The following is a 27,956-nucleotide window of genomic DNA, read 5'->3' as shown; positions in this document are numbered from 1 at the left end:
GTTCATAGGAAGAAAGCCGAGATATTCTGTGCTTGGTTGGGCAGTGAGACTGGACCAGAGGGGCTATTGTAAATGAATCAGTCACCCCAAATTTGAGAAAATGTATAGGGTTTCCTATTTAAGTATGCTGACATTTATTCCATAGTCACCAGATACCAGATTTTATTGAGGAGTTGCTGTCTGGAGGGGAAGTCTGAGTTTTTCCAGTGTTTTGCAACCAGGCATCTGGCCGCATTGAGTATTTGAACGGACAGATACTTGTCCAGCACCTCCATAGGGGAACGGGCCCTTAAATTTTAAATTACGGCTCTGACCTTACATAACCTGGTGGGCCATTTGTTGGTTTCTACCATTGCTTCAGAACTAAGTTGACTCTGCATAATTTAGCACTATGATATGTCGGCACATAAATCTGTTCAAGAGACTTTACTGTAGGTAGTTATCCCGCTGAATAAGATATGGATTAGCCTCAGCCAGTCAGGGGTTTTGATTGGTTCCACAAATCATAGTGTAATCTATCTTTGCAATCATGTGATCAAAGTATCAGAAGTAAATACACACAACATACTGGTGTCTCTGAACCAGCTGTGGGGAGTCTGTCACATGAACCTAACACCGCTGGCCCTAACTTATGACATACAAAACAGATAAGGTGCAGTGTAAAATCCTCTTTTGTGATGCACTGTGTCTCGATTTACTCTGGAGCATCTAAACTGCAGTATTTGTACCCGCTGGGTGTAGCGAGAGCAGGAGAGGGCTGGCAAATTTTAGTCCCGGGGGGCGAGACTCGGATCAGCAGCCTATTAGGAAGATTTTAAAGGAAAAAATGCAGGTGGCCCAGTGACCCAGCCCAAGGTAGCCCACCAGTGGCAGAACTACCATTGGTGCAGCAGGTGCAGTGCACTGGGGCCCATGGATATAATGGGGCCAGCTGCATGGTGAACTAGCAAGCTGTGGGCCCCGGTTCCTCTTTTCCGCTTCCCTGCATCGGGGCCCACAGCTCACTAGTTCCGTCTCTGGAGCCCACTATGGGACCGGTCTGGGGGAAGGGGAGGCAGATGCCTCCTTGCCCCCCAGACCAGCCTGCCCCTGAGGGATGGTCTTCTTTGCTAAGTACAACGTTGGCATACTGATGTACCTAGCTTTGCAGGGCATTGAAAAAACGAGATTTCCTTTTGCAAAGAGAGATAATAAAAATGAAGTAAAGGAGTAGAGAGGTTGTATTTTTAGGGGCACTTTTGCATTTTCACTCCACGAAAACAAGTGAATTTTACACCTTTGAGCTGGCAGAGATGGGGACTCATCCTGTACTTTAATGGGATGTATTTTGCACCTTCATTGCACTTCAGGAGAGAAGCGTAATACTTTGCCCAATGTAAGAAAAAACAGCTTCAAACATAAGAAAGATTTTAATGTAATAATGTTCCTATGATTCATTTAATTTGATAATTCTAGCAGCATATCAGAAAAACTGTAAAGTTTATTTAATGATAGGGCTGGCTCTAAATGATATTTGGGCTTTGGTGTGCCGTTTACACTTTTGCAAACTTTTCTGATTAGATATAGAGTGGGAAAAACGGGTGCAAATTTGTTTGGATATAGGTGGACACTCATGTCCTATTGAATGTAAGAATGCTATAGTATAATATTATGGGTGCATGTAAATATACTACTATTTATATGCACCCATAATATTATACTATAGCATTCTTACATTCAAAAAGACACGAGTGTCCACCTATATCCAAACAAATTTGCAACCTTTTTTCCGTTCTATATTTATTATATTTACTATATTGGTAATGAGAAGCATTATTCACTTGGTGAGAGCGCTCTACCTCCCTTATATCATTCTGATTAGATATTTAGTAGTCAGTTCGTTCCTGATGAAGCTTAACGAATCGTGGCCTGATTCATCAAGAGACGTAAACGGGTATTTTGTGCGCATCTTGAAAATCACTCTGCGCATAGCTAGAACCGAACCTTATGCCACAAAGCTCAGGCACGTTCAATTGATCTTTGAGCGCAAAAGACATTTACTACAGCTTACGGTTTCAGGGAGGGAACGAGATGGGGAAGGGGCCATAGTCGATGTACAGTAAGGGAGTGCCAACCGCGAGTACATGCAGCAGTGCCTGATTCAAGCTGTAGCTATCTCTCAGGTACTATTTTTTCAGCCGTATCTAGAGGTCTAGTCTAAGTCCATTACTAGTGATGACAGCTGAGTATGTATGCAAATATATGTGTTTGAAATCAGGAGCAACTGTGAAAATGTATTCTATGTACAGTAGACATTCATAACATCCTAGTAAATGTATTTTATTGAGAATTGTTTTTTTCTTTAATTTAATGTTTTTGTCATTAATGATTATTTTATTAACAGGTGACCTTAATTGAATTATTATTATTATTATTATTATTGTCACAGATAATTATTATTATTTTTTTTCTGTGCATTTTTTTTGATAATTTATATTCCAGGTATTGGACTACCCTGCAGTGTCCTGTCTAGTAGAGCGTAGTAGACCTGTACCTGAATTCATCATCACACATATCTTCAGATCTGCTACTTGAATTCGGGCGTGCGGATCCCCGATTTATGTGCGTTTTCAAACAAAGGCACATTACGCTCAGTGTGCACCCCTAGATGAATCAGGCCCTCCATGTTAATTGTAGAACTTATATTTACATTAGCCCTTGTGAGATTCACTGGCCAGGTCAGGCCACCTATCCCAAGGGTTTGTTATGGTACCAGAACTGTGTGATGATTTTATACCATAGCAGACATTTAAGAGAACCAATACAAAGACAAATAGTTATGTTGGTCATAGCAACTAAATCAGATCAAACCTCTAGCTCATCGATAACATTAATATTTGAAGCTTGTAACCAGCCAACCTGTCTACCAGAATGTGCACTGCCAAAGACCTGCAGCAGTTAGATTTCAGTTCATTTCCATTGTATGAGACATGCAATTCTCGCATGCAATGGTGTAGCAGACAGCAATGTTCCATGTGCACAACCCCTTTCCCCTATAGGAGAATGATGGTGTAAAGCATTTATGAATATCTGTCCCTAATAGCTCTCAAGTGATTGATATCTGCTAGTTGGTGAACTACATGCTTGACATTTACAGTACCTGCGTCACACTCCGTGGTGCTGCCCTCCATGAACCGGGCCCCCTGAGGACACGAACACGTGTACCCTCCTGGTCTCAACAAACACAAGTGGGAGCAGATATCTTTGCAGCGATTGGAATCTGAAGAAAATAAATAATGTCTACTTTACAATCATTAGAACACAAATAAACTGGTTTAAACACATAGTGGAAGTCTCTGTAGCAGAGGTTACAAGGGAGGTTTAAAGGAGAACAGGAAATCGCAATCTTCACTTTTTGCTTTTTAGCCACTATTTAAGTTAGAAAAAGTTAATTATTAATATTGCATAAGGTGCAAAATAACCACAGCAGTCAATTATTTTTTTTCTATCTGTCTAATTCAAAATACCATGAAAGCAATTTTGTGATTTGTAACTGTTTTTCAGGGCAAATTTTGCACCTAAAATCAGTGTGAGTAAATAAGCCCTAGTGGGTGACTGAACCCAAAACTACTAACGCAGGACAAATCAGAAACTGAATCCACATAGGTGGACACAGCTACTTCTGGAGAGAGGAGGAGCTTCAGATCTTGTAATGTCCTGCCTCCACTAGCGACCCCTACAGGTTAATCCTACACATTGCACCAGGTAAGGCAGATGCAGCAAATCAAATAATGTGACTGTATTGTAAACACAAATCTTCTATAAATATAATATATTCATGACCAAAGTTTTGTGGCAATTACATCCCTCTTCCCAATTATTCTGCAACTTATTTAAAATAATCCCCTCAAATCAGCCAACTCCTCACTTTACTAGTAGATCTTGGTGTATTTAAAATGTATTACGGTTTGAGCTATATTATTAATAATTGGCAATATGCAATGACTACATGTTCTATCTCCTGAAAGTAGCACAATTTACTGTGTCATTTTCATAATACTTAACGAAAGGGATGAAAAATTACCTGTACGATTATAACGATGTGCATGGTAAATCCGCACTTGAGTCAGCCATGGATTGATTGTTAACACTTTCACTTTATGCCCAGTGCCAAATTTATCAATTTTCCACACTTCCCCCTTCTGCTTGGTTGTCCAGTATAAGTGACCTTCAAACACGTCCAAGCTGTAAGGGTTGCCAAGGTCTTCTCATGTTAAATAAAAATATATGTTATTAAATGTATCTACTAGGGCTTAAAACACAAAAAATAGACCTGTCACTTAAGCCACTGTACTGACATAACTGAAGAAAAAAAAAAAAAAAAAAAAAATATATATATATATATATATATATATGTAATATATTATACACTATGTAAATATTACTACTATATCTATCTATATTATATACTATTTATAAAAATAAGTGCTAACATTTTATGAATAATTCAAATGAAGTGAACTATGTTGAGGCAGCAAAATCCTAAATTACTGATGTGGTCATTTGAACAAAAATAGATAATGATAAATCGTACAATAAATAATAACATTATATACATATCTTATATTTGATACCAACAATATGAAAAGACAAAGTTTACACTACATATTTCCTCACCTCCACTTACAACTGTGTGCCTGTCTGTACCATCAGGTTTTATCGATTCAATGACATTTTCCTTGGAGTCACTCCAGTAAATTCTGTTGTTGTTGATGTAATCGATAGTGATGCCGGTTGGCCAGCCAAGATCTTCTGAAACAAGAACTTGCCTCTGCTGTCCGTCCATCCAAGCATGCTCAATCTTAGGCTGCCTGCCCCAGTCCACCCAATACATCATTCTGCAGGAAGGAACAGCGGATGTTACACTGGAATGTCACCACTATACAATGTTATAGGTGTGTGTGGCTGTGGTGTTATTTGATGAGAAGTCTCTGTCTACAGCAAGAGATTCCTGTGCTGTTACATGTATTTATTTCAGTCACATACATGTAACATTAGGACATTATATTTCCTCATGTAAGATAGTCTGTTTTATTCCCACACCCCCTAGCATCAACAGTCACATGGTCTTCATTGAATGCCTCTTCCTTGGCAGTCTGAGCAGAGGTGGTACAGGAGGAGGAGATGACTTCCTCTCCTACTAGTACCTCTACTCACGCTGTCAGAGACCATGCTGTTAGTACAGTGATGAAGGAGGAAACGTACTGGACTGGTCTCACACTGCACTTAATTCAGCAGTCAAGGAATATGATGACCATAGGCAAACCGAAGGAGAAGGGGGAGGGGTTTCTAGTGCCTGGAAACCCCTCCCTCCAAGTCTGGGGCACTGTATAATATTATAGCTACGCCCCCATGCATGCTTGTCACGCCCACTGGAGGCGTGGTGTGGAAACCCCCCTCTACAAATCCTGCGTTTGCCCCTGATAACCATCAGCCAAGCACAAAGAGGGATCGCAGGGAGCTGTTTTGCAGAAGGAACGGTCCGGACAAGGACCCATAACAGTGCTATTATCATGTAATATTCTGTACATTTAACCCAATGCATACCTCCCAAAATGTTAGTTCCATTAGCGAGGACAGGGAGCTGTGAAGTGCTAGTTTGCCCCTCCCACCACCTGCTACTAGTGCACAAGGCACCGTTCACATACCTCCCAACTTCCTACCACAGGACAGACATGTGCGCCTGCGGGACAGAGCCCTCAATTCAGGACTGACTGTCTCGCCAATATTGGGACAGTTGGGAGATATGTCAAAGGGCATAGCATTTTTTAACAGGGTGTACACAACATCCTGATGAGCCTTGTGCAAACAGCCATATGAAACACCCCTTAGGAGACCAAACACTTACCCAAGCTTTGGATTGAGAGCAATGGCTGCTGGTTGGTCAATCTGAGTGTAAACAAGCCACTTCCTGTATCGTCCATCCAACTTTGCTACTTCAACTCGATTGGTGCCGGCATCAGTCCAGTAAATGTGTCTGGTTGATCATTGATAGAAAAAATTAGATTAAACTTCCTCATAGGTTTTTAAACATTCCTGCAACCTACACATTACACAGATGTCAGCACAGGTAACACATAAGTAGACTTATGTTTACATTTTCTGCGTGTTACATCTATATAACACCATTTTACATGCCAGCATTAAGCTAGCTGTTTTCTAGGCAGCTATGAATGTTCTTGAGTATGAATGAGAGTGTGAACAGCCCATGTATTGGCAGGAACATGCTCAGTGGGTTCCTGAGATACATCCTGTGACATCATCATGAGATGGTGTCCAATAAATTGCCTAAGAACGATCACATGAGAACACTGCTGCAGGAACTTAAGCACACACTAATAGCTAATTAAACCTAGGGTATTTATGATACAGGGAGGAGCTACATTTTTATATATATATATATATATATATATATACACATATATATATATATATATATATATATATATATATATATAAAATATATTTTTATATTATGGTACTGTATATCATACTTGCCCACTCTCCCGGACTGTCCGGGAGACTCCCGAATTTCAGGTAGGTCACTTCCTAATGACCCCTAGAATCCCGTCATCTTGGCCCCACCACCCTGTTAAAATGACTGATGCGGGAACGGGGCCAAAATGACGTGTTTTGTTGAGACCTGCCTCTCTCCGTCCTTACTCCCCATCTACCCTCCCGGATCTTCCGGAAACAACGATTAAAAAGTGGGTAAGTATGCTGTATATGTGTTAATAATTGTACATTGCAACTAGACTTTTACTCAAAGAAGACATTTGTTATTACACTGTATTAGTTATAGCAGTATATATTGTAGTTGCTAACGGACCCATTTTGCACTGCACTTATCGGGTAACAAAAATAGGAAAAAATCGAGTTCAGTCTGTTATGGCACTCAAACATTACCCCTGGTGTAGAAACAAACAATGCCTATAATTCCTAACAACTTGATTTGGAGTACACATACTGGGTATCCCTATTCTTGGGAGAAACAGGCAAGTATATATATATATATATATATATATATATATATATATATATATATATATATATATATATGGGCAATCCTTGTGAACCTCATGTTTGTAAAAGGGAAGACATAGAAAGTGTGTATCCCCAGCTAATGGCTTTCAAATGCTATATATATTTTTAAATGTTATGAAAGGAAAACCCTAAAAAAATAAAAATCCTTTAATAGATGAAAATTAGTCTGGTCATAGAGCATCTGATCTTGCAGAAATGTTATCACAATTGTTGTATCTGCTTTTAGAACACATATATAGTCATTAATTCTTTATTTTAAGAATTAAAGTGTGAAACGTTCCTCAATCCTTCCCTAACTAAGACTTCACTTGCGTAGTCACTGTGTTGAGAGTTAGAAGTATCTGGCGCAGTGACACTGGCTATGTGTGTACAGTATTTTGGTATTTAGCACAGGGTGATTTATACTGGATGAGTTTTTGTGTAGTGTCAGAACAGCTCAACGAATGCTATAGTTTGTGCTACTGAAATCAGTGACTTTGGCTAAATATAAACTGCCCTGTATTAAGCATCAGTATATGCTACAGCGGAGACCTTTGTTTATGTATTTAATTTAATTCCATTTTGATTATTTTTTTTATTAAAAACTGTTTACTATTTATTATTTTAAATATTTACCAGTGAACCTTTAAGTACCTGACAGAAATTATTTTGTTTTAAATTATAATTAATCTCAATGATATGAAATAGTTAAAAGCTGAGATTCAATACCTTCCAACCCAGTCCACAGCTATGCCATCCGGATTCACTATGTAGCGCAAGTTCAGATCGACATCCTTTACCATATTATTACCATTATCCTCAAATGTTGGTATATATGCCCGTCTAATGGACCCAAACACGGAGCCTTGTCCTCGAATGCTGTAGTATACAATACCTTCCAGAAAGAGAATGAAAGAGAAGACAATACATTATTCAATATGCAATAACACATTTCTGATCTGATGTACAGTAAGAATGGTGGGAGAGGCAAAGAGTGAGCAGATACACCTGTATGATATAGGTCGGATACGTGGTCTAAATTAGAGGTATGCAATCTTTGTCATTCAGCTGCAAGCCCCAGCATGCCCTGTCAGACAGATGAATGATGGCTGGAGAGCCACAGCAATATGAAGATTGGTTTCCATATTTAAGGATTTCCATGGCTTTTTGTCACATTTTTTATATATGTGTAGCATCCCTTAACACACAAGTATTGGCTGAATAGCCTGCAGTGTGTACCCAGCCTAACTGTTTACAATTGAAAATGATAAGGTAAAGAGTGAAAATAATCATTGTCTGAAGATTACATCCTAGTTTTACTGTCAAGCTTGAACAATATAAAATCAGATTATTTTCCGGTAGTTTGCTACTTTTGGGGCTACACCAGGGCCGGATAAAGCCAATGTGGGCCCCTGGGCTAAGAGGCCCCCAGTAATTTGTAAAGGACGCCCTCAGCCCCAGTGTATCACCTCTGGTCCCTCCATACATAGAAACTTACCTAGTCCTCTTCGCTGCAGTCTTCAGGCTCCAGGTGGCACCTCTTCTTTCTTCTTGCCCTGCTGTCAGTGACGGCCAGGTGGTCAGTGAGGAAGTCTCATGAGACTATGTCATAGTCTCACGAGACCTCTTCGATAATCAGCGCGCTACGCACAGCGCCCGCAATGACAGTAAGGCAGCTAACAGCATCAGAGTTGCTGTTAGCTACGCTTGCCTAACTTGAATGAATGGGACCCGATCACCGGCATTAAGTTAAAATCTTTGTTAGCCCCCCCCGGCTGCTCGAGGCCCCTGGGCTATAGCCCGGAAAGACCAATCTGTTAATCCGGCTCTAGGCTACACACACACACAGTGATAACAGGTAAATTTACTAATATCGACAAGTGAAGCAAGAGAGACATAAGGAGAAAGGATACAGAGGAGAGACGTAATGCTAGAAGAAAAGACATGAACACTTACTTAGGTCTATTCCCTCAGGATCCCAGTCATAGTCCAGGGCTTGGATATGCTGCTGATTTTCAATATAATCAGAGTACTGTTCAGCAGCCAGGTTGTATCTTCTTATTCGCACATTGTCCGGCAACAGAAGTATCGGAGGGCTGCCTGCAATATTATGAAACATTATATAGGTATGTATGAATGCGTATAAGCATATAATATGGTATAAAGAGACAACATTAAGCAGCGCTGTACATTAATGGTGTAAGGCAGAGGCATTACCATCCACCAATAACAAAGCATCAATTGTCAACAGGCAGCTTCCGGTGGTGAGGTACGGTTGAAATGAGGAGAGAGATGAAACTGAAAGTGTGCCACAGAGTTTACCAAAAAAGAGAGAGCTAAGAAGGGGAAATTAGATACCTAGAACTTATAGAGAAAAAAATAATAAAATAATTCAGTTAACGTTCATAAACAAAATAGTGCGCAAAGAAGAACATATATCCGTAAGTGGTAGTTCCATTGGAGGGAATCACACCTAAGTGTTTTACTGGAACAGACCCTGTGCTAGCTGGCAAGGGGGAGTTTTCTCAAGTGCAAAATAAGGGTCATTTGTAAAGGTGCAGACCTGCAGGCCATCTTGTGACATTATTTGCCTATTTTTCTGTGATGGCGATCAGTTTTTGTGCATGAATGGGCCAAGAGGTCAGCATCTCGGAGGGTGGGGGATATCTAGCAAATGAGATTTCATGTTCTCGGATATTATTATTTAAATGGGATTCGTGGGGGTTCGAGAGTTACATTTAGATGAGATGAGTTGGCGGAAGAACATGTTATCCCTGCAATAGGACCTTCTATACTTAAAGATGGTTTAAGCCAGGCCTCATTCTATACATTTAATGGGATGCCCATGTACTTCCCAGACCCACTTTTAGTGGGAAAGTAAAAGTGACACATGTAATAAATACATTCCCCATGTTACCTAAATGAGAATGAAACAAGTAGTAGGAGGAAAATATAAAAGTAGAATCTGTATCTTGTCCACATCTATAAGTGAAACGTCTGATCGATTGTGATGGTTAACTCTTTGGGGTTAATTCAATTGGCCGCGTTATGGGTAAAAGGAACACGACCTGCGCATTATTACCGCTAATACGTTAAAAATGCCTTTAATTACCGTTATTACGGTAGTCTCAATGCCGTTTTTATGCGCGCAGCTCCCTGGTTAAAATTACCGTAATAACCGCAATATCTTTAACACTGCGCTAATTCGGGGTGAATTGAATTCCCCTCCTTTGTGTCTTTGTTATATATTTGGTGCACTTAACCTCTGATATACTTGTAATTAGAGTAATTGTGCGTTGTAAAATAGTAATATCAGTGGCCAATCTGAAAGCAATGTAGGCCATATTGAACTTAAGCAGCAATATCAGAGGTCAAAGTAGAAATTGAATAGAAATGATGGTATGGATATTTGGAAGTGGCAGTATGAAAAACTGTATTGGGAAAGTAAGAGAATAGAATGTGATAGTTTTACAATGATGGCAGTATGAGAAGTGACGATATGACATACCACTGTATACACCCACATTTCGACCACTGAGTAATATCATATATACATTTTGCATACCATCAGCAGCACACTGCTTCCCCTGTTCATCTCCAACGGATCGAAATCCTTCTGTGCAGAAGCATTCGTAACTTCCCTTGGTATTCTTACAGTCTTGTGGACACATTCCATATATTTCACACTCATTAATATCTAAACACAAAAGGACGGCAAAGTCTGTAAAGAATAGATTGCATATATTTCCTACTATAGCACAAAGTACCAGCAGCACCTAGTAAGTGTTAGTAGGTTTCATTTTTCCGATGTAATTTTTTTCTCTGTTCCTGTGTGTCTTCGACTTATTTAATAAAATGGTGCTATGTACAAAAATGTGCTGTGTCCTATAACAAACAATCTGATTCTAGCTGACTATTTTCTATTAAGAATAGACCATTAAAGCCGACATCTGATTGGATGCTATTGGTTACAAAAATGTATATGCAAGGCAACATTATTTTACATTTATGCTACTGTGTCAGCATTAGTAGAGAGAGGTTTTAGAGGTATGAGTAGAAATGTATCTCAATTAAACCCTCATTGGTTGATTTTTCAGTACATCTGTCTTAGTTGATGGAAAGAAAAATCTTGATATACTCTCTGCATTGGAAAAAGCTGCTTCTCAGCATCTGCGCCAGTAGGCATGTAGGCGTCTAATGCTAAATCCTGGCCTTCTCACATCCATATTTTTTCTCCTCCCTCCATCTGCTTTTTCTAGGTTCTGAATAAAATAGGTCAAGCAGATTAAATCCACCTTGTATCATAAACTATTGTGTGTTTATCATTGCTATACCATTCAATGTCAACTTCTTCATGATTATTTCACTGAAAATATAGATGTAGTTTAGTAGCAACAATTTCTTGGTCAAGCCTGGTGTTTTTTCTAATAAAAAACATTGTAGAATTAAGACACTGCAGGAGTAACTAAAGGGAGGGAATGGAGAAGGGAACTGAGATTTCCTCTCACCACCACAATACTCAAGAGCTGGCTATTCGGTCTATGAGTAGTCTATTAAGTCCCCTCTCTTTAACCGGCACAGAAATCATCGCTTCCATCTTACCAACGCAGGAATTTCGATCAGTTTCACTGCCTTTGTATCCTGGTCGGCATGAACATATAAATCCGCCATCGGCTAAGTTTGTGCAATTGTGCTCACAAATATTTTCTCCACAGTGTCGTCCAGAGCCTGTGTCTAATTAGAAGTGAAACACAGATAATAAACATTTAGTTTCTGATGCAGTAACTTGGCTAGGTCACCTTACATGACAGGGAGGTGTAGTAACGCAGATCTGAGGCAATAACTGAGCTCATTGGAGGACAGAATAATTAAATAGTTACATAGAAACATAGAATTTGACAACAGATAAGAACCGCTTGGCCCATCTAGTCTTTTAAACCTATGGTAACCTCAAACCCTATTTGATCCTTAGTTCTTTTGTAAGGATATCCTTATGTCTACCCCCAGCAAGTTTAAATTGCTCTACTGTATTAGCCTCTACCACCTCTGATTGGAGGCTATTCCACTTATCCACTTTTCCTTCCTGTGAAATAAGTTTTTCTCAAATTTCCTCTGAACCTACTTCCCTCCAGTGTCAGTGCATGTCCTTGTGTTCTAATACTTCTCTTCATTTGAAGCATGTTTCCCTCCTGTACCTTGTTCAAACCCTTGATATATTTGAAAGTTTCTATCATGTCCCCCCTTTCCCTTCTCTGCTCCAAACTATACATAATAGGATCTGTTAGTCTTTCCGGGTAAGCTTTGTGCTGTAGGCTTTTGCCCTTCTTTGTACAATCTCTAGTGTATTTATAACGTCCAGGAAATATGGCCTCCAGAACTGGACACAATATTCTAGATATGGCCGTACCAATGACATATACAGTGTCATTATTACTTCTTTCTTTCTGCTGCTGATTGAAATTAAAACCATCTCCTCCAATAATCAAAATAGCAGGGATCTAATGCCCCAGATCACCAGCTGTTTTGGGGATACTAAAACTCTCTACCAGTTGATACACTTTTCAGGGGTGAAATCTATATGTGGAACTGTATACTATCTTGTGTCAATTGGTCCTCATCAAGTAATATTTGGACTATTTATAGTGGAACAAAAAGATTTGTTTGGACTTTAGCGTATATGAGGATTTGATTATTATCTTGAAACTATTGGTCCACATGAAGACGTGATTGATTTTATTTTGTTTTATCAGAAGTGCCATCTTTTTCCTCTATATTTACATTGATGCTCTTACAACCGATGACAAGAGGAGAATTTTTAAATAATCTGCTCCTGACACATATGGGCTTGTAGTATGTAGAAAGCACTGATCATCACATGACAAGTCACTAAAGGTATGAAGAGCTGATTTTCTACATTTTATTTTACATAAACAGGTAAAAAAAACAAAGAAATGAATTGGTTCATTAAAACCAGTAGACCTCTCCCGTTGTTTACATGTACACTTTCAGGCCCAGAAAGTGATGAGGCTCTTACAGAATGTGGGATGATTAGTGATACATTTATACAATTCATAGACTTACTACATCCAATTTCATCAGAACTGTCTCCGCAATCATCATAGTTATCACAGGCATAGTGATGAGGGATGCAGTGAGAATTGCCACACTTGTACTCATCCTCTGTGCATGGTCTAGGTGTGGATGGCCTGCCTGGAGAAACAAGGAAATATTTCACGTTCATATGTTTTCAGGTTTTTCCCCTATATAGAGAATAATATTGGAAATGATTTAAACCCATCATTACATACTTATCGTCACATACTAACATTGAGTGGTAATTACTGATACGTGTAAATGAGTTTGTTGCAAGGTTGAAACAAACACAAGGGGCATTCTACAAAATGACAGCTAGAATCTGATTGGTTGCTATAGGCAACATCTCCACTTTTTGAAACCCGCAGTTTAGTAAATATACCCCAAGGACATTTGGTCCCTACTTATTTCATTGTTTTTTTTATCATTTTCTGCATTTTAAAACTGACATTTTAAGAATAAATGGTACTTTAAGGTTTTTAGACCAGGTTTCACTCCACTTTATGCAAACTATTTTAAAATGAGTGATTTAAAGGAATTGTCCGTCTTGGACCAGCTCAGCCTTATTTGACCATATCGGCCTCGCATTTTGCTGTGTGTGAATTTCTGTAAAAATTTGCCCTTCTTGAATGTAGCCAAATTATCCAAACATATGTTCATTCAGTGATCGGAATGACTAGAGCATAGCCTACGTAGATATCTTTGCTTTGCTCAAAGATTTTGATAAATTATACTCTTAAAACCATCAAATTCAGTGTATATACAGCACACATCTTTATATAGAAAAGAATGTGATCTTAGGGCCAGATGTTCAGAAGTAAGTTTCTTTGTGTGCCGTATCTTGCGTGAAATAGCTCTACGCGATCTCAGAACTATCCTTACACCAATGAACACAATCGCATGCAATTAATGTCTGAACGCAAAAGTCATTTACGACTGTCTGCATCTTGAAGGGTAAATCGGGGGAGGGAAGGGGCAGATGAAGATACGCAACGCACAGGAAGGATTTCCCAACGCAGATGCGGACAATTCATGCTTTGTGTTTCTATAAAGTACATTTTTTTAGCTAAGTGCTGACTGACAGTGATTACTGTCATGGCATAGTCTTTGTATTAAAACTACACGTATGCATGTCACCAGATAGCAAAGAAAATGTGTATACAAGGAAGATTCACTGTATAAACGCATTGTATATACAGTACAAATCAAACATGTTAGCGTATGCAGCAAACGAAAAAGAGAAGGAAGCATTTGTTCAATTCCACATGCCACAGTAAGAAGGACGCCCACATGGGGCGAGAACATGGTGCCCTGGTCCTCTCCTGGGTGAACGGAATCCGGGGGATCCCTATTTCTGTTCACTACATATTGAACAAAGCACAATGTAGTAAAGGGAAACAATATAACGCTAGTGGACCTGCAGACCGGTCTGCTTTAAGTATGAGATGTAGTACCAAAGGGTTTCGTCTCACATAAATACGTCTAAAAACCTACTATAGGCTTACCAAACAATGCCAAGTAGTGCGAGTTCATTACTGAGCTTACTATAATACATAAAATGTTTTATACATGTAATGTGTCTTAAACATTTACATTGTTCTTCAGTCTCATCACTTCCGTCGCCACAGTCGTCCACTTTGTTGCATATCTCATGTCTGTAGATGCAGCGGTTGTTGTCACATCGGAATCGAAATAGAGGATCACAAGGGATGTCCACTGTGAAATATAACCAACACTCAGAACACCACATTACACATCTAATAGACACAAGTTACTGACGCAACATGTGGAGTCATCACTTACAGCAAAGGTTTAGCTCTTCGTCAGAGTCGTCTCCGCAGTCATTATCACCATCGCACTTGAAGTATGGCAGAATGCAGATATGATTCTTACACTCAAACATGGACTGTGCGCAGTATGTACCATTCGGATAGCGAGTCGCTAAGGATGACAGGCATCGATACATTAAATTTAAATGAAAACTGAATCAAATGTGTTACACTTATGTGTAAAAGATAAAGGAGATTATAGTACACTATAGAAAGTACATGACCCTCAACAGCTGTAGTGTTTAAGGAAGGAATGCAACATATTAATGGTGTACATGGATTAAAGGAGAAACTTAGATTTTATCTAAACCCTCTAACCAGCGAATTGTACCAGAATGCCCACCTTCTGCCAGATTCTCAACCTCAATGCCTACTACACCAATAGTATTCATCGGCCTCTGAGTCTGCCGAAAATAAAGCGTGAGTGGCTGAACCTATGTGTTGAATCTCAGCTGGATGTGGCTTGTCCAATAATCTGAGACCTTACACAATGTCTTAGTTTGCATAGCAGGCCTGGCCAACAAGTGGCTCTCCAGTCCAAGCATGCCTTGCCAGCTATTGGCCAGGTATCTACTTCCAAAGCATGCTGGGGCTTGTAGTTTCACAACACCTGGAGAGCCACCAGTTGGTCATGCCTGGTGAATAGGGTCTCATGATTGGACAAGCAGCGCTCATTTTGAATATTGTCCAGGTTTGCAGGCCTGGAGTATTGTCAGTACTGAGTGCTTTGGAACCAGGAGAAAGTGTCAGGTAAAAGCAGTGGCCCCTGGAGGACCCCTAGTTTGAGAGAGGGTCTTCCTTCATAATGCCTTCCACTGGCCATACCACCGTTATATAGAACATTATTCACACACATCCTTAGTTCTGTCTTTCTGGAACTTTGCTTATATAGCTGTGAATGTTACCACAGCTCCTTTTTGTAGGACAACTGTTGGAATAAATGATTATATAATTGACTGAAATAGTCTAAGCCTTTGGCAAGTTGCAATTCCTTCAGGACTGACCTAGATGACAATGTTTGACATATTGTAAATCGCTACAACTAAATGGTGTTCGGTAATTGCTCTAATTGTAGGCTTTTAGGAAAGATATTTGTGTATTTGAGAAAGTACTTAGCAATATCAATAATATCTGTAATATGCCTGTGAGAAAGGCTTTACGGTGAACTGTCTAAATTAACAACATGAATGTAAACTTTAGCACAGAGGTGGGCAAACCAGTCCTCAAAGACCATCAACAGTTCATGTTTTTAGGATTTCTGTCTGTAGAAACAGCTGGGATAATTACTGACCCAGCCAGATAGATTAGCTCAGCTGTGCATGATTAAAGAAAGCCTAAAAACATGAACTGTTGATGGCCCTTGAGGACTGGTTTGCCCACCTCTGCCTAAGCAGATCGCTGAAAAGCATTTAACTGCATTTAAATGCCCCCAAAAAATCCCAAGTCTGCTGTATATAACAAGTGAATAATCACATTTATTAACTGAGTGTGGATAATGTAGAACAAGTGTTGTCATACAACCAATTTACTTTAATGTATGTATTCATTTTATTTCTAATGTGATTGATTATAGAACATCCCTTTCTGAATTAATTCATTGGGTTGAAAAATATCGTACTTCAATTAATTTGTAATTATATCCAATCTAGTAATTTTACACTATGCAGCATGACAAAATTAAATTATATGTTTTATTTTACTTTATTAACCTATTAAACACGACAAGTTCCTAATTAGACTGGATATCCATATAACTAATGGGCTGAGGCTTTTTGTCTCAATTTAGGAAAACACTTTAAAAAGAAGGATTCACACAAGGAACAGAAATAAGGTTTCCAGTGCAAAGGGGCCGGTATTTGGCAGAATCTTAGTTTAATTCACAAATACTTACAATATATTGCAGAAATGCAATGTTATCCAAATGTAAGGATTAATCATAATATAGTCTATCAAGTTTACACTCATTCTTTGCAAATATGAATAAAGACTTATTGTTTTTAATGTTTATTTTTTCCAAGCAACATGTTGGTTGGTGAAATAAAGATATTTTCTCTCTGGATTGGCAACGATCTCCTGCTCTTATATGAATTGGTTGTAAAAATTATATTTTTTCCCATCAGATATACTACAAAAATAACCCTTCCTTGACTACGTAGAACTACAGAATTTGTGTAACCTGCATTAATGTATGCAAATATTCCACTGGCTGTAGACAGTAGTGTTCTATAGCTTACATCAAATGAGGTAGGTCCTTATGAGAACTTTGTATGAGTCTGTGGTGCATGTAAACACATTTGGCCTAGTTTATTAAGGAAAGTAAGGCAAAAAATGAGTAAGTTTTCTCCTGGACAAAACCATGTTACAATGCAAGGGGTGCATATGAGTTTATTATTTTGCACAAAAGTTAAATACTGGCTGTTTTGTCATGTAGCACACAAATACTCGATAGCTTTATTTTTACACTGACATCTAAAGTTGATCTAGGACATGCCCTACCCCAACTATAAATCTGTCCCTACATTTTAAATTTAGCTCCCCTCCAATGCAACATGGTTTTGCCAGGTTGCTAAGTTACTATTTTTTTTTTCTTTTACTTTCCTTAATGAATCAGGTCCATTGATTTCTTTGAATAACAACCACAGTATTCATACGTTTTTAATGGGCATGTAGAGTTGACCATTAATGCAGGAGAGTAGTTGATAACAGCAATAGTCTTATACAACCAGAATCATTATGTCAAAAGTTGTAAAGGCTCAGCTAAAAGTAAAAGTAATGAAGCAGAATATCACATGCATTATTCTATTGCTTCTTATATACAATACTGACGCATTTAGTAGGAAAGAACCACATCTAAACATATGCTATTATTACAGTCACAGTTGTTACTTATGTTATGTTTATACACTCACGGCAGGTTATTTCATCTGAAAAATCTTGGCAGTCCGCTGTTCCATCACACCGGAATCGTTCAGCGACACAATGTCCACTGTTACACTGGAAATACCCAGGGTGGCAAGTTCTCATATCTTAAAAAGACCAAACAGGGCAATAAAATGCTGGTTTTAATAACACTTACTTATGATAAACTTTTATATGTTTCTGAGTTATGAGATAAGTTATATGTAAAACAGAACTGCTATCACTTAGTTACAAAGTAGGAATACATGTCATTCCAAAGTTATGAGCCTCTCTCGGTGCGGGTGCTATTATATATACCATATATATGTTAAATTAAACTTTATTATATTGGATCAAACTGTAATTCAGGTTTACTGGCACTTTAGGGGGGGTATTAAATTACAATTTGCGGCCGCGATTAGTATGTCAGTAGCACAATATCGCAGATTTCTGTGCGCACCCTAAATCCACGATGTTGCGGTACCGGGACCCATAATTGAATATGCCCCTAGAAGTTGTGTTTACTATATATAAGTTAGTATGGTAGTCTTGATGTATGGGGAAGCCATAGTGTGTGTGTGAGTGTGTGTGTGTGCGTGAGTGTATATATATATATATATATATATATATATATATATATTATATGGGATATCCCCTGAGATACATTTACTTTGTTATTATTTACACACCGCAGTCTCTTTCATCTGAGTTATCTTCACAGTCATTGTCATGATCACAGACCCAGCGGCTGGGAATACAGTGCTGATTAGCGCATCGGAATTCACTTTCTGTGCACTCCCTGGGTCCTGCAATAAGCATTTGAAACAGAATACGTTGACACGTGTATGATATGACATCCCCCCTACTTACTGCCGGAAAATCAGTGCAGTATTGTTTAACCAATGTGGCTCAGACAGCTCTGCAGCATTCAGGAGACACAGACTAGAAAACAGAATGGAGAATGGAGAAGAGAACAGTTCTTTAAAAGGGATAGTAGACCTTATTTAGAAGTAGAGAGCAATGTTCCATGACACTTATCACTTGCACAAAACCGTGTTACCTTGACAAATTGATGTAAAATGCAAATTAGTCATTAGTAGGAGTTTAATCGTGGCTGCCACCCAATCACCTTGATTATGGAGGCTGAAGTTTAAATAAACTGTGATTACTTGGACTTTTCTTTGTGCAATCTAACACTCGAAACTAATAAAACACTGATGAAAATCAGCTGCATTGATCATTAAGATCCCATATCCATTGCAAGTGGCAGTTTAATATGCAAAATCTACTGTATGTGGTGTTTGTTCTTTTCTGGGCAAAGATCTGATTGATAAATATTCAAATTGGAATGTATTTTGAATGTATATGTGTATGGTAAAGCTGATCACATACACTACATGGCCAAAAGTATGAGGACATCTTATTATCACTTCCATATGTGCTTGTTGAATGTTTCATTCCAAAACCTTGGCCATCAATATGGAGTTGGTCTTCCCTTTGCTGCTATACTCCACTCTTCTGGGAAGGTTTCCACTAGATTTAGGAACATGGTTGCCGGTATTCCCATCCATTCCACAAGAGCATTAGTGAGGTCAAGCACTGATGTTGGGCATTAAGGTCTGGCTCATAGTCAGCATTGCATTCATCCCAAAGATGTTTGATGGAGTTGAGGTCAGGGCAGACCAGTCAAGTTCTTCTACACCAAACTCGGGAAACCATTTTGTGATGGATCTCGCATAGAACCATTATTATTCTGAAACAAGAAAAGGCCTTCCCCAAACTGTTGCTACAAGGTTGGAAACACACAATTCTCTAAAAAGTTTCTGTATGCTGTATCATTAATATTTCCCACCAGGGAAACTAAGGGGCCCAGGCTTAACATTGAAAAATAGCTCTGAACCATTATTCCTCATCCATGAAATTTTATAGTTGACTGTACGCATCCGGATAGGAAGCTTGCTCCTGACATCCACCAAACCCAGAATCGTCCATCAGATTGCCAGATGGTGAAGTATGATTCCTCACTCTAGAGAACGTTTCCATTGCTCCAGAGATTAATGGCGGTCTGCTTTACATTACTCCAGTCAATGTTTGGCATTGCTCATGGTGATCCGAGGCTGTACGGCCATGGAAACCCAATCCATGTAGCAGTGCTGACGTTGCTTCCAAAGGCAGTTTCAGACTTGGTAGTGAGTGTTGCAACCAAGGACGGAAGATTTTTACGTGCTTCAGCACTCAGCAAACCCATTCTGCGAGCTTGTGTAGCCTACCACTTCGCGGCTGAACTGTCGCCCACTTCACAATAACAGCGCTTACAGTTCAACGAGGCAGTTCTAGCAGGGCAAAAATTAGACTGACTTGTTGGAAAGGTGGTTTCCTATGCAGAGCAACATTGAAAGTCACTGTGCTGTTCAGTATAACCCATGTACTGCTAGTGTCTGACTATGGAGATGCATTGCTGTATGCTTGATTTTATGCACTTGTAGCAATGAGTGAGGCTGAAATGACTAAGCACACTAATTAGATGGGTTATCAACATACTTTGTGCAATGTAGTGTATCATATGTCAGTGATCAAGTCTTAGTTCAAGTAACGCAAACTAAACCAAAAATAAATAGATCTATGTCCAGCTGCTGCATCCTGGTTTTTAAGGCAGTTTTTTTAGCCACTGGAAAACTGTAACTTTGAGTTACTTTCAAAACATTCAGACTCATTACTTATTAAACAATAGGAGTAGGATCATATAAACATTTTACTGTATTTTCACCTGAAAGAAATGCTGTAGAAACTGTATAACCAAGTAAAATGTAATTATAATGAGGACATATATATGTATAGGAGGAAGAGAAATACATAAATGAAAGCAAACATGACTAATATATTGCTAATGTCAATATTTCTGTCATGTGACTTATCTATACACAGTTTCTATACCATAAGCCCACCTGTACAGTGGAGGGAGCCATTCTGTAGCCTGAAACAATAATTCTGATCATGCGGGTTATCAATTCACAAGTAACCTGCGTCTTCAGAGACAATTTATGCCTCAGTGAGGTCACTAATCAATTCATAAGCTGCATTCTCACTTCGGCATAACTTTCAAAATGGCCGCCTCCACTGTGAGTAGTAAATACTATTGTTTATTTTTTTTTAACCCAAGAAAATTTTAAAACAGTGAAAGGAATTATCTTACTGCAATTGCGCTCATCAGATCCATCTCCGCAGTCGTTGTCGCCATCACATTTCCAACGCAGAGGAACACAGCGATGATTTTCACAGCGAAAATCCCCGCGTGGATCACATGTTCTTTGTTCTGCAAATTCCAATCATTCACAGGTAGGATTTGCTGGCCCAGTGACCGTAATGATTACACAAGTATTTGGTTAAGCTCTAAATGGTTTAATAATCATTGGAATACAGCCATGGAAAGAAAATATTGGGAAAGTTCTCTATGAAGGAAACTACTGAACTCGCTTCATCAGGCATAACCCAATAACAATGGATTACACGCTGACAAAATAATTATGTTTATTTCAGTAATAATCCAGTTCCTCTTACCCAACCAGCCTGAGAACGCTTCATAATTGAGTTTATATTTGATCATGAACTATAAAAAGGTTATAGTTACTCATATATACATTATGTGTGTCTATTATATAACAATTTGAACATGAATTTTCATAACATAAATATTTAGGGTTGACAATATTTGGACGGCTGACTAGGTCCTTTTATGCACAATGTGCAATGCACTTTTTGTAAATTTAGGCAACTAAACCACCCACATAAATATGGATATTATCACTAAGCCATTGTATTGTGCTTATGTATGTATATACAGCCGTCCTATGAATTTAAACATATAACACTGAAAAAGAACATATATTAATATTTGAAGGATGATTACAGGACAAGAAAAGTGGTACTATGTGATTGTTAAAAAAAGTATTGTTTATGAAGAAATCAGAGACGTTTGCAAACTGGTATGTCAATCTCCTGAATTAATCATCCCTTACCTGGGGCTCACAATACTTTTAAGTGCATCAATCATGTAACATAAATGATCATTTTGTAGGGTGAACCACATGTGAATTGTGCCTATTAGTTCACATGGAACTAGCCTACTGAACTGATAGGCTTCACTCTTATATATTGGATAAGCCCTCATCATCATCATCATCTATGACTGCCTCAGCTGCGCATGTTTAGTAAAGTCATGTGAGGTCACATGACATAAGTCAGCTGACACCCAGTATGCGATTGGCTAAATGCTTTATGTAGGCAAAAATAAGACAGAAAAGTAACTTACCACAGTTCTGCTCATCAGAGTTATCTCGGCAGTCATCATAACCATTGCACACAGCCCAGAGTGGGACGCAGCGGTAGTTTGTCCTACAGTCAAAGTCAGTGTGATTGTCACAGCGGTAAGCGGGGCTCACTGAAAACAGATAATAGATATAGAAAATGCACAAAAACCGTACAAAAAAAACAAAAGGGATTTAAAAGTACTCCACTTTTTAATGCTTATTTACGTTCTTTTTAGCACATTTGAAAATAATATTAACAATATTCTATTAAACTGTTTTTAATAACCCTTAACTCATTACTTAAGTGTTTTCACCATGTCTTCTGAAACAAGCTTTGACGTGATACTGCAAAAAACAATGTACGATTGGTCCAATACACATATTCTAACAAGTGTTCACTGATTTTTGATTCATGTCAATATATGATTTGCACTATATAAATAAACAATAATAATTATTTTACTATTGATTTTACTTTAAATTATTTATAAGACTAAATACACAAACTATATATTTTATATCAGCTATACTTGTATAATTTTTGGTGAGTTTTTGCAATACCTTATATACTATACAATATTATTTTTGAATTTGTTATTTTATGCTCTAGTCTACCTAATTAAGAATACTATTACACTCCTACTTTTTCCTTTTGCTTGTAGTATGTAATAAGAGATTACAGGGTCTCTTAGAACTCCTACAACACAATAGACTTGTAACAATATTAGTGCCAGTAAGGTTTATTTTTTTTAGCAGGGTGACAAAGTATGCCGATCCTATCACAAGTGGACATACACATGACAAAACACAATCACCATATAGTCCGAAATGTGACCAATTTTGTTTGTGACCAACCTGTATACACATTAAACTTTGAAAATATAGGTTGTGGTTTTATTATTCGAGTTATAACTTTGATTTTATTATTACAGTTTCAGAACCACCGGGGTTCCTCAGCAATATACTAAACGTTGCCCAGCACTTACCATACAGCTTAAATGAGATCAATCATCACAGCGACAACTACACTTAGGAGGGCGAGCGATGGCTTTGTGCCTTGAGAAAGCACGCTGTATGAATTGGTTGTTGGCTGGGGCTGTCTATACCCCCCTCAGTGTGGTTATCGCTGTGATAATTAAACTCATTTAAGCTGAAGTGCTCAGTTCTGCTTTCTTGATGGTGAATTTCATGCTTATTTAATGCACTGAAGCCCCAGTCTGGCCCTATAATTATCCTCAAAATAGTGGAAAAGCGTTTTAATTTTGATGGACATTTACTTTCAGCTACTGACACAAGTCCTCCAGTATTATTACCATCAATAATAATGGTTGTAGTGCAGACTTCTTTTGAATGTTGTCTATGTTATTTTCCATCCATGTTATTTTTCTTAGCAATACTGTTAGAAGATTGAACCAAACCATGTATTCTAGAGACATTGGCAATAAAATTAAAATTAGAGTTAACGAAAGATCTGCTTACATTGATGTCTTGGTACCTGACAGTGTTTATAGAAGTGAGCTGGATCCAAATTCACCTAAACTAAAGGTCTGGCTGACCCTAGGACACTGATTTAGTTAATTAAATGAAACTCAGATTTAGTTGTCATTATATATATATATATATATATATATATATATATATATATAGCTTTGTGATATTTCTTACTGCATTCCGGAATGGGCTCATCAGAGTGATCCCCACAGTCATTGTCTACGTCGCATTTCCAGCTCTGCGGGATGCAGCGGTTGTTGTTGCATTTGAATTCTCCGGGATTACAGGTCCTAGCTGTACAGTGTGTGCTGTCTTCATCCGAGTTGTCACCGCAGTCATCCTCCGTGTCACACTGCCACGCCTCGGGAATACAGTGCTTGTTAGCACACTGCCACTGATGGTCGTCACACTGGTGATTGGCTGCAAACAACATAGAATTATCCATTATAAACATTCATGTTCTACATTCTGAACAAAGAGGAGACAGGAAACAAAAGGTGACAGTAGAAAGCATACATAACAGTACACGCTAATAACGAGTGTTTCCCGACTGAGGAGCAGATTCAGTTCAGAGAGATTTGCCTCTGGAACACTCCCAGGCAATTTCGACTTATTTTTCTCCATATAGGGTGCTCAGGGATGTGAGCGGAGATTCCTCACCATGCAGTAATGTGCACAGCTGGACATTGCAATCATCATCATTTATTTATATAGCGCCACTTGTTCTGCAGCGCTGTACAGAGAACTCACTCACATCAGTCCCTGCCTCTTTGGAGCTTACAGTCTAAATTCCCTAACACACGAACAGACAGACACACAGACTAGGGTCAATTTGTTAGCAGCCAATTAACCTACCAGTATGTTTTTGGAGTGTGGAAGGAAACCAGAGCACCTGGAGGAAACCCACGCAAACCCGGGGAGAACATATAAACTCCTCACAGATAAGGCTATGGTCGGGAATTGAACTCATGACCCCAGTGTTGTGAGGCAGAAGTGCTAACCACTGAGCCACTGTGCTACCAATGATGAACGTCAGCAAATTGCTCAAATTCCCCTCTAATTTGGGAATTTAATTGCCGACAATATGATGCGTGGACATCGCACCACACACATTGACGCAATTATGGTAGAAATCTACGCTCATTTTTTCTCGCGCCTCTATGAGCGGAAATGTCTACCAAAATCTCAGCCGCGAAGTCTGTCACAGATGTTCTGGAGACACTTTGCGGCTAATTGAATTCCCCCCTAAGAGTCAATATCTTCATGTTTCCCCTACCGCCTCCTTTTGCCCCCTGCCCATCCTGACTGTTAGCTTGCACAAGCTTGGCCCTCTCTACCTCAAATCTTCTCGTCCTCTGTGTAATGTTTCCTTTTTTTTACTTGTATCTCCTAACATAGTTGCTTTCTCTATCGTCTCTTCTTGTATTGCGTTTTATTGATGCTATTGTTTTTCTTGACCATTACTTATTTATTTGTATTTTGTACCGTTTATACGCTGTTGATTGTACGACGCTGCAGACCCTGTAGCGCCATATAACCAAACCATGTTGATGATTATTGTGAGCAGGGAAGAGCGCATACACTCATTTCTACATGAGTGACTGAGGCTGAAATATTTTACAAAAATCTACAAATAGCAATGACAGCGCTGCTACCCTCCAAGGAGGAGATATAGACGCTGGACAAATCTTGTGCCTGTGCTTACCACAAAGTATTGGATCCTCGTCAGAGTTATCTGGACAGTCTGGGATAGTGTTACACAAGAAGTGAGAACTTGTACAGTTACCATCACTGCACTGGAATTGTCCTACACGGCAGTACCGGTGAGGACAGGTAGGTGGCTCATCTGAGCCGTCCCGGCAATCTCGCTGTCCATCACACTTCCACCATATAGGGATACACCTGTAATGTGAATATTAAATACTTGTTTATAACTGGAGGAGGTGAACCAAGTAATGTTAAAATAGGAAGCCCTTAAACTATACACATTATAGTGTGACTAATAGAATAATACAGAGAAATACAAAAACAAACAGAAATACATAGGAACAGTTTGTAGGACTTAAATATTCAATAAAGTCAATATGCTTTGTAGGGCTCCTCTGTATATATCAGTGGTGGGCAACATATCACACTATATCATATTTCACAAACTGTGGCAAAATTACAGGTTACAACCATTGTTTTCATTGTGTGATAGTGATCTGTCTGATTCATGAGTAAATTAAGCAAATGCTGTAAAGCAGACACTCACAACTACAATATGAACATTCTTCTCCATATTATAATATCACAGCAACGCTGTTCATATATCACTGTGATGCTACAGGCCAGTCACCAGGTTAATACAGCATAACTGGTACGTCTTACGCATTACTGGGTGAAAATACGTGTAATCGCGGATGAGTCAGTAGCTTTGGCATTAGCAATGCACTATATTGTGGGGTTTAGAGGTCAGTCATCTAAAATCACACACATGAAATACTTTCTTCTAGATAAATACATGGAAAACTCAGACGGAGAAGACGCAGCAATATTTTTATAGTAAATGACGTTCATAAGTTTGTGACCTTTGTGCTAATTTGGGCTTCTGCGTATCAGTGACTCATGCATGTGACATAAAGTACATAAAAAAGGCTGCAACACAAGATATATTCATTACATTATGCTATATTTATGCCATTATATAAAGTGACATAGAAATAGTTTAATGGGGCCGCAACACGCTTTTGGAAAATAACATGCAATTTAATGACATTGCATCCAATTAGTATTATGTGTATGGACTCCTGCAATTCTTCTATGCACCCTTCACCTGTGTGAACAATTTTAAAGTGAGCATACAACACAACATAGCTACAGTCAAATTATGTCCGCAACAACCTGAGGCAACACCTCAATTCCCCGATGAAACATCTCAGCTGTTCAGAGCACATACAGTGACGGGTACTATACTAATAATACAAGCTTACCTCTCGCTGTCAGCACATAGAAACTGGGTGCTAGAGCAAGATGGGAGACAACGAACTATGTTTCCAAAATGCATGGCCACGAAATTGTCTGGACATTCACAACTGTATCCTTGGCCTCCTTCCTTAATGAGACACAGGTGAGAACAGCCGCCATTGTTTCTGCCACAAGGATTATTCACTATAATGGACAAGTGCAGTATTTTAATTAATCCCAAGCATACAACATACCTCCCAACCTTGCCGCTTGTTCAGTCAGGACAGGGTGTGTAATTACATTTCAATGGCGAGACCCCTGGGGGCGTGCTTAGAGCTTCTGAAGTGCTACGCTACCTTATATTCTCCTCCACGCCAAACACCCTTCATTACCGTGTGCACCAATGTGTGTGGCACTAGTTCTCTGATGCTCTGACATGCAGAACGGCAGTGAATGAGACATACCTCCCAAATTCCCCACCCACGGGACAAAGCTGTCCCGATCTGAAAGGCAGAACAAAGCCCTCAAATCAGGACTGTCCCATATCACTTTAAGAGGGGTATTCAATTGTTGCTTTTAACGCGCTAAAACAAAAAAAAACGAGCGCTCGAAAGATATTACAGTTTATAGGGTACATGCGCATAAATACTGTTAATACGGTAGTTTACTCGCTGAATTTCATCTCGCAGCTCCCTGACGCTAATATTTTTAGAGCGCTCGTTTGAGAGCGTTAACGGCAACAATAATAAGAGGGGTATTCAATTAACGGCGGGATCGCCGCAAATCCCGCACTCAAAGAATATTACCGTTAATTAACGGTTTTCCCGCGCAGGATTACTGTATTAATACCCCCCTAAATATACTGTTTGGGTTGGTTTTTTTTTTTGCTTTTTAAAATACTGCTAACGCCAGCCTTATTTTTCAAGTATCCATGAGAGAGAACGGTCATTTATTATAAGTTTCCCTATCATACATTTAAATGTTTTTATTACATTGTAGGTGAAATCTACTTTCCCATAGGTAGTGAACTTAGAAGGTGGGAAAGGCATCCCATTAAAAGTACAACAGGAATGCATTTGTGCAGTTCCGGCCTCCAATGTTACCTCTGCAAACTTTCGGAAACTGTTTTTAAATGACCTAAATCTTCCTAAACTCTGCACTGAAAAAATTAAATATAATTAATTAATGATTAACAATCTACATCATTCCCATGGTCAAATACATTGTATCACTTGCAAACTGAGTGGGTTCTACAAATTATGTGGTTGACCTTTTCCATCTCATTTGCATCTAAGCAGAATAAATGAGCCTTGCAGTTTTAATTATGCCC

General features: G+C 38.8%; 1 protein-coding gene across 3 annotated transcripts in view; it reads right to left on the bottom strand.

Annotated features, from left to right (window-relative positions):
- LRP2 (LDL receptor related protein 2) overlaps positions 1 to 27,956 on the bottom strand; it is a 183,613-nt gene that overhangs the window by 16,731 nt on the left and 138,926 nt on the right. For all 3 annotated transcript variants that reach the window (XR_012678304.1, XR_012678305.1, XM_075180703.1), the window contains exons 55-72: positions 26,653 to 26,830; positions 25,386 to 25,582; positions 23,855 to 24,100; positions 22,192 to 22,320; positions 21,076 to 21,195; positions 18,572 to 18,688; positions 17,894 to 18,010; positions 14,959 to 15,096; positions 14,749 to 14,871; positions 13,144 to 13,272; positions 11,665 to 11,796; positions 10,628 to 10,759; positions 9,019 to 9,162; positions 7,792 to 7,957; positions 5,888 to 6,016; positions 4,657 to 4,877; positions 4,064 to 4,243; positions 3,140 to 3,259 (exon numbers count right to left, since the gene is read on the bottom strand). Coding sequence is in view for 1 of the 3 variants with exons in the window: in XM_075180703.1 (XP_075036804.1) it covers positions 3,140 to 3,259; positions 4,064 to 4,243; positions 4,657 to 4,877; positions 5,888 to 6,016; positions 7,792 to 7,957; positions 9,019 to 9,162; positions 10,628 to 10,759; positions 11,665 to 11,796; positions 13,144 to 13,272; positions 14,749 to 14,871; positions 14,959 to 15,096; positions 17,894 to 18,010; positions 18,572 to 18,688; positions 21,076 to 21,195; positions 22,192 to 22,320; positions 23,855 to 24,100; positions 25,386 to 25,582; positions 26,653 to 26,830 (2,718 nt within the window). In the remaining 2 variants the exon portion in view is untranslated. The remainder of the gene's footprint in view (positions 1 to 3,139; positions 3,260 to 4,063; positions 4,244 to 4,656; positions 4,878 to 5,887; positions 6,017 to 7,791; positions 7,958 to 9,018; positions 9,163 to 10,627; positions 10,760 to 11,664; positions 11,797 to 13,143; positions 13,273 to 14,748; positions 14,872 to 14,958; positions 15,097 to 17,893; positions 18,011 to 18,571; positions 18,689 to 21,075; positions 21,196 to 22,191; positions 22,321 to 23,854; positions 24,101 to 25,385; positions 25,583 to 26,652; positions 26,831 to 27,956) is intronic.

This window comes from Mixophyes fleayi, chromosome 7 (genome assembly GCF_038048845.1).
Source record: "Mixophyes fleayi isolate aMixFle1 chromosome 7, aMixFle1.hap1, whole genome shotgun sequence".
Lineage (NCBI taxonomy): Eukaryota > Metazoa > Chordata > Amphibia > Anura > Limnodynastidae > Mixophyes > Mixophyes fleayi.
Note: the sequence above shows the minus strand (reverse complement) of the source record. Positions and strands in the feature narration are given on the sequence as shown.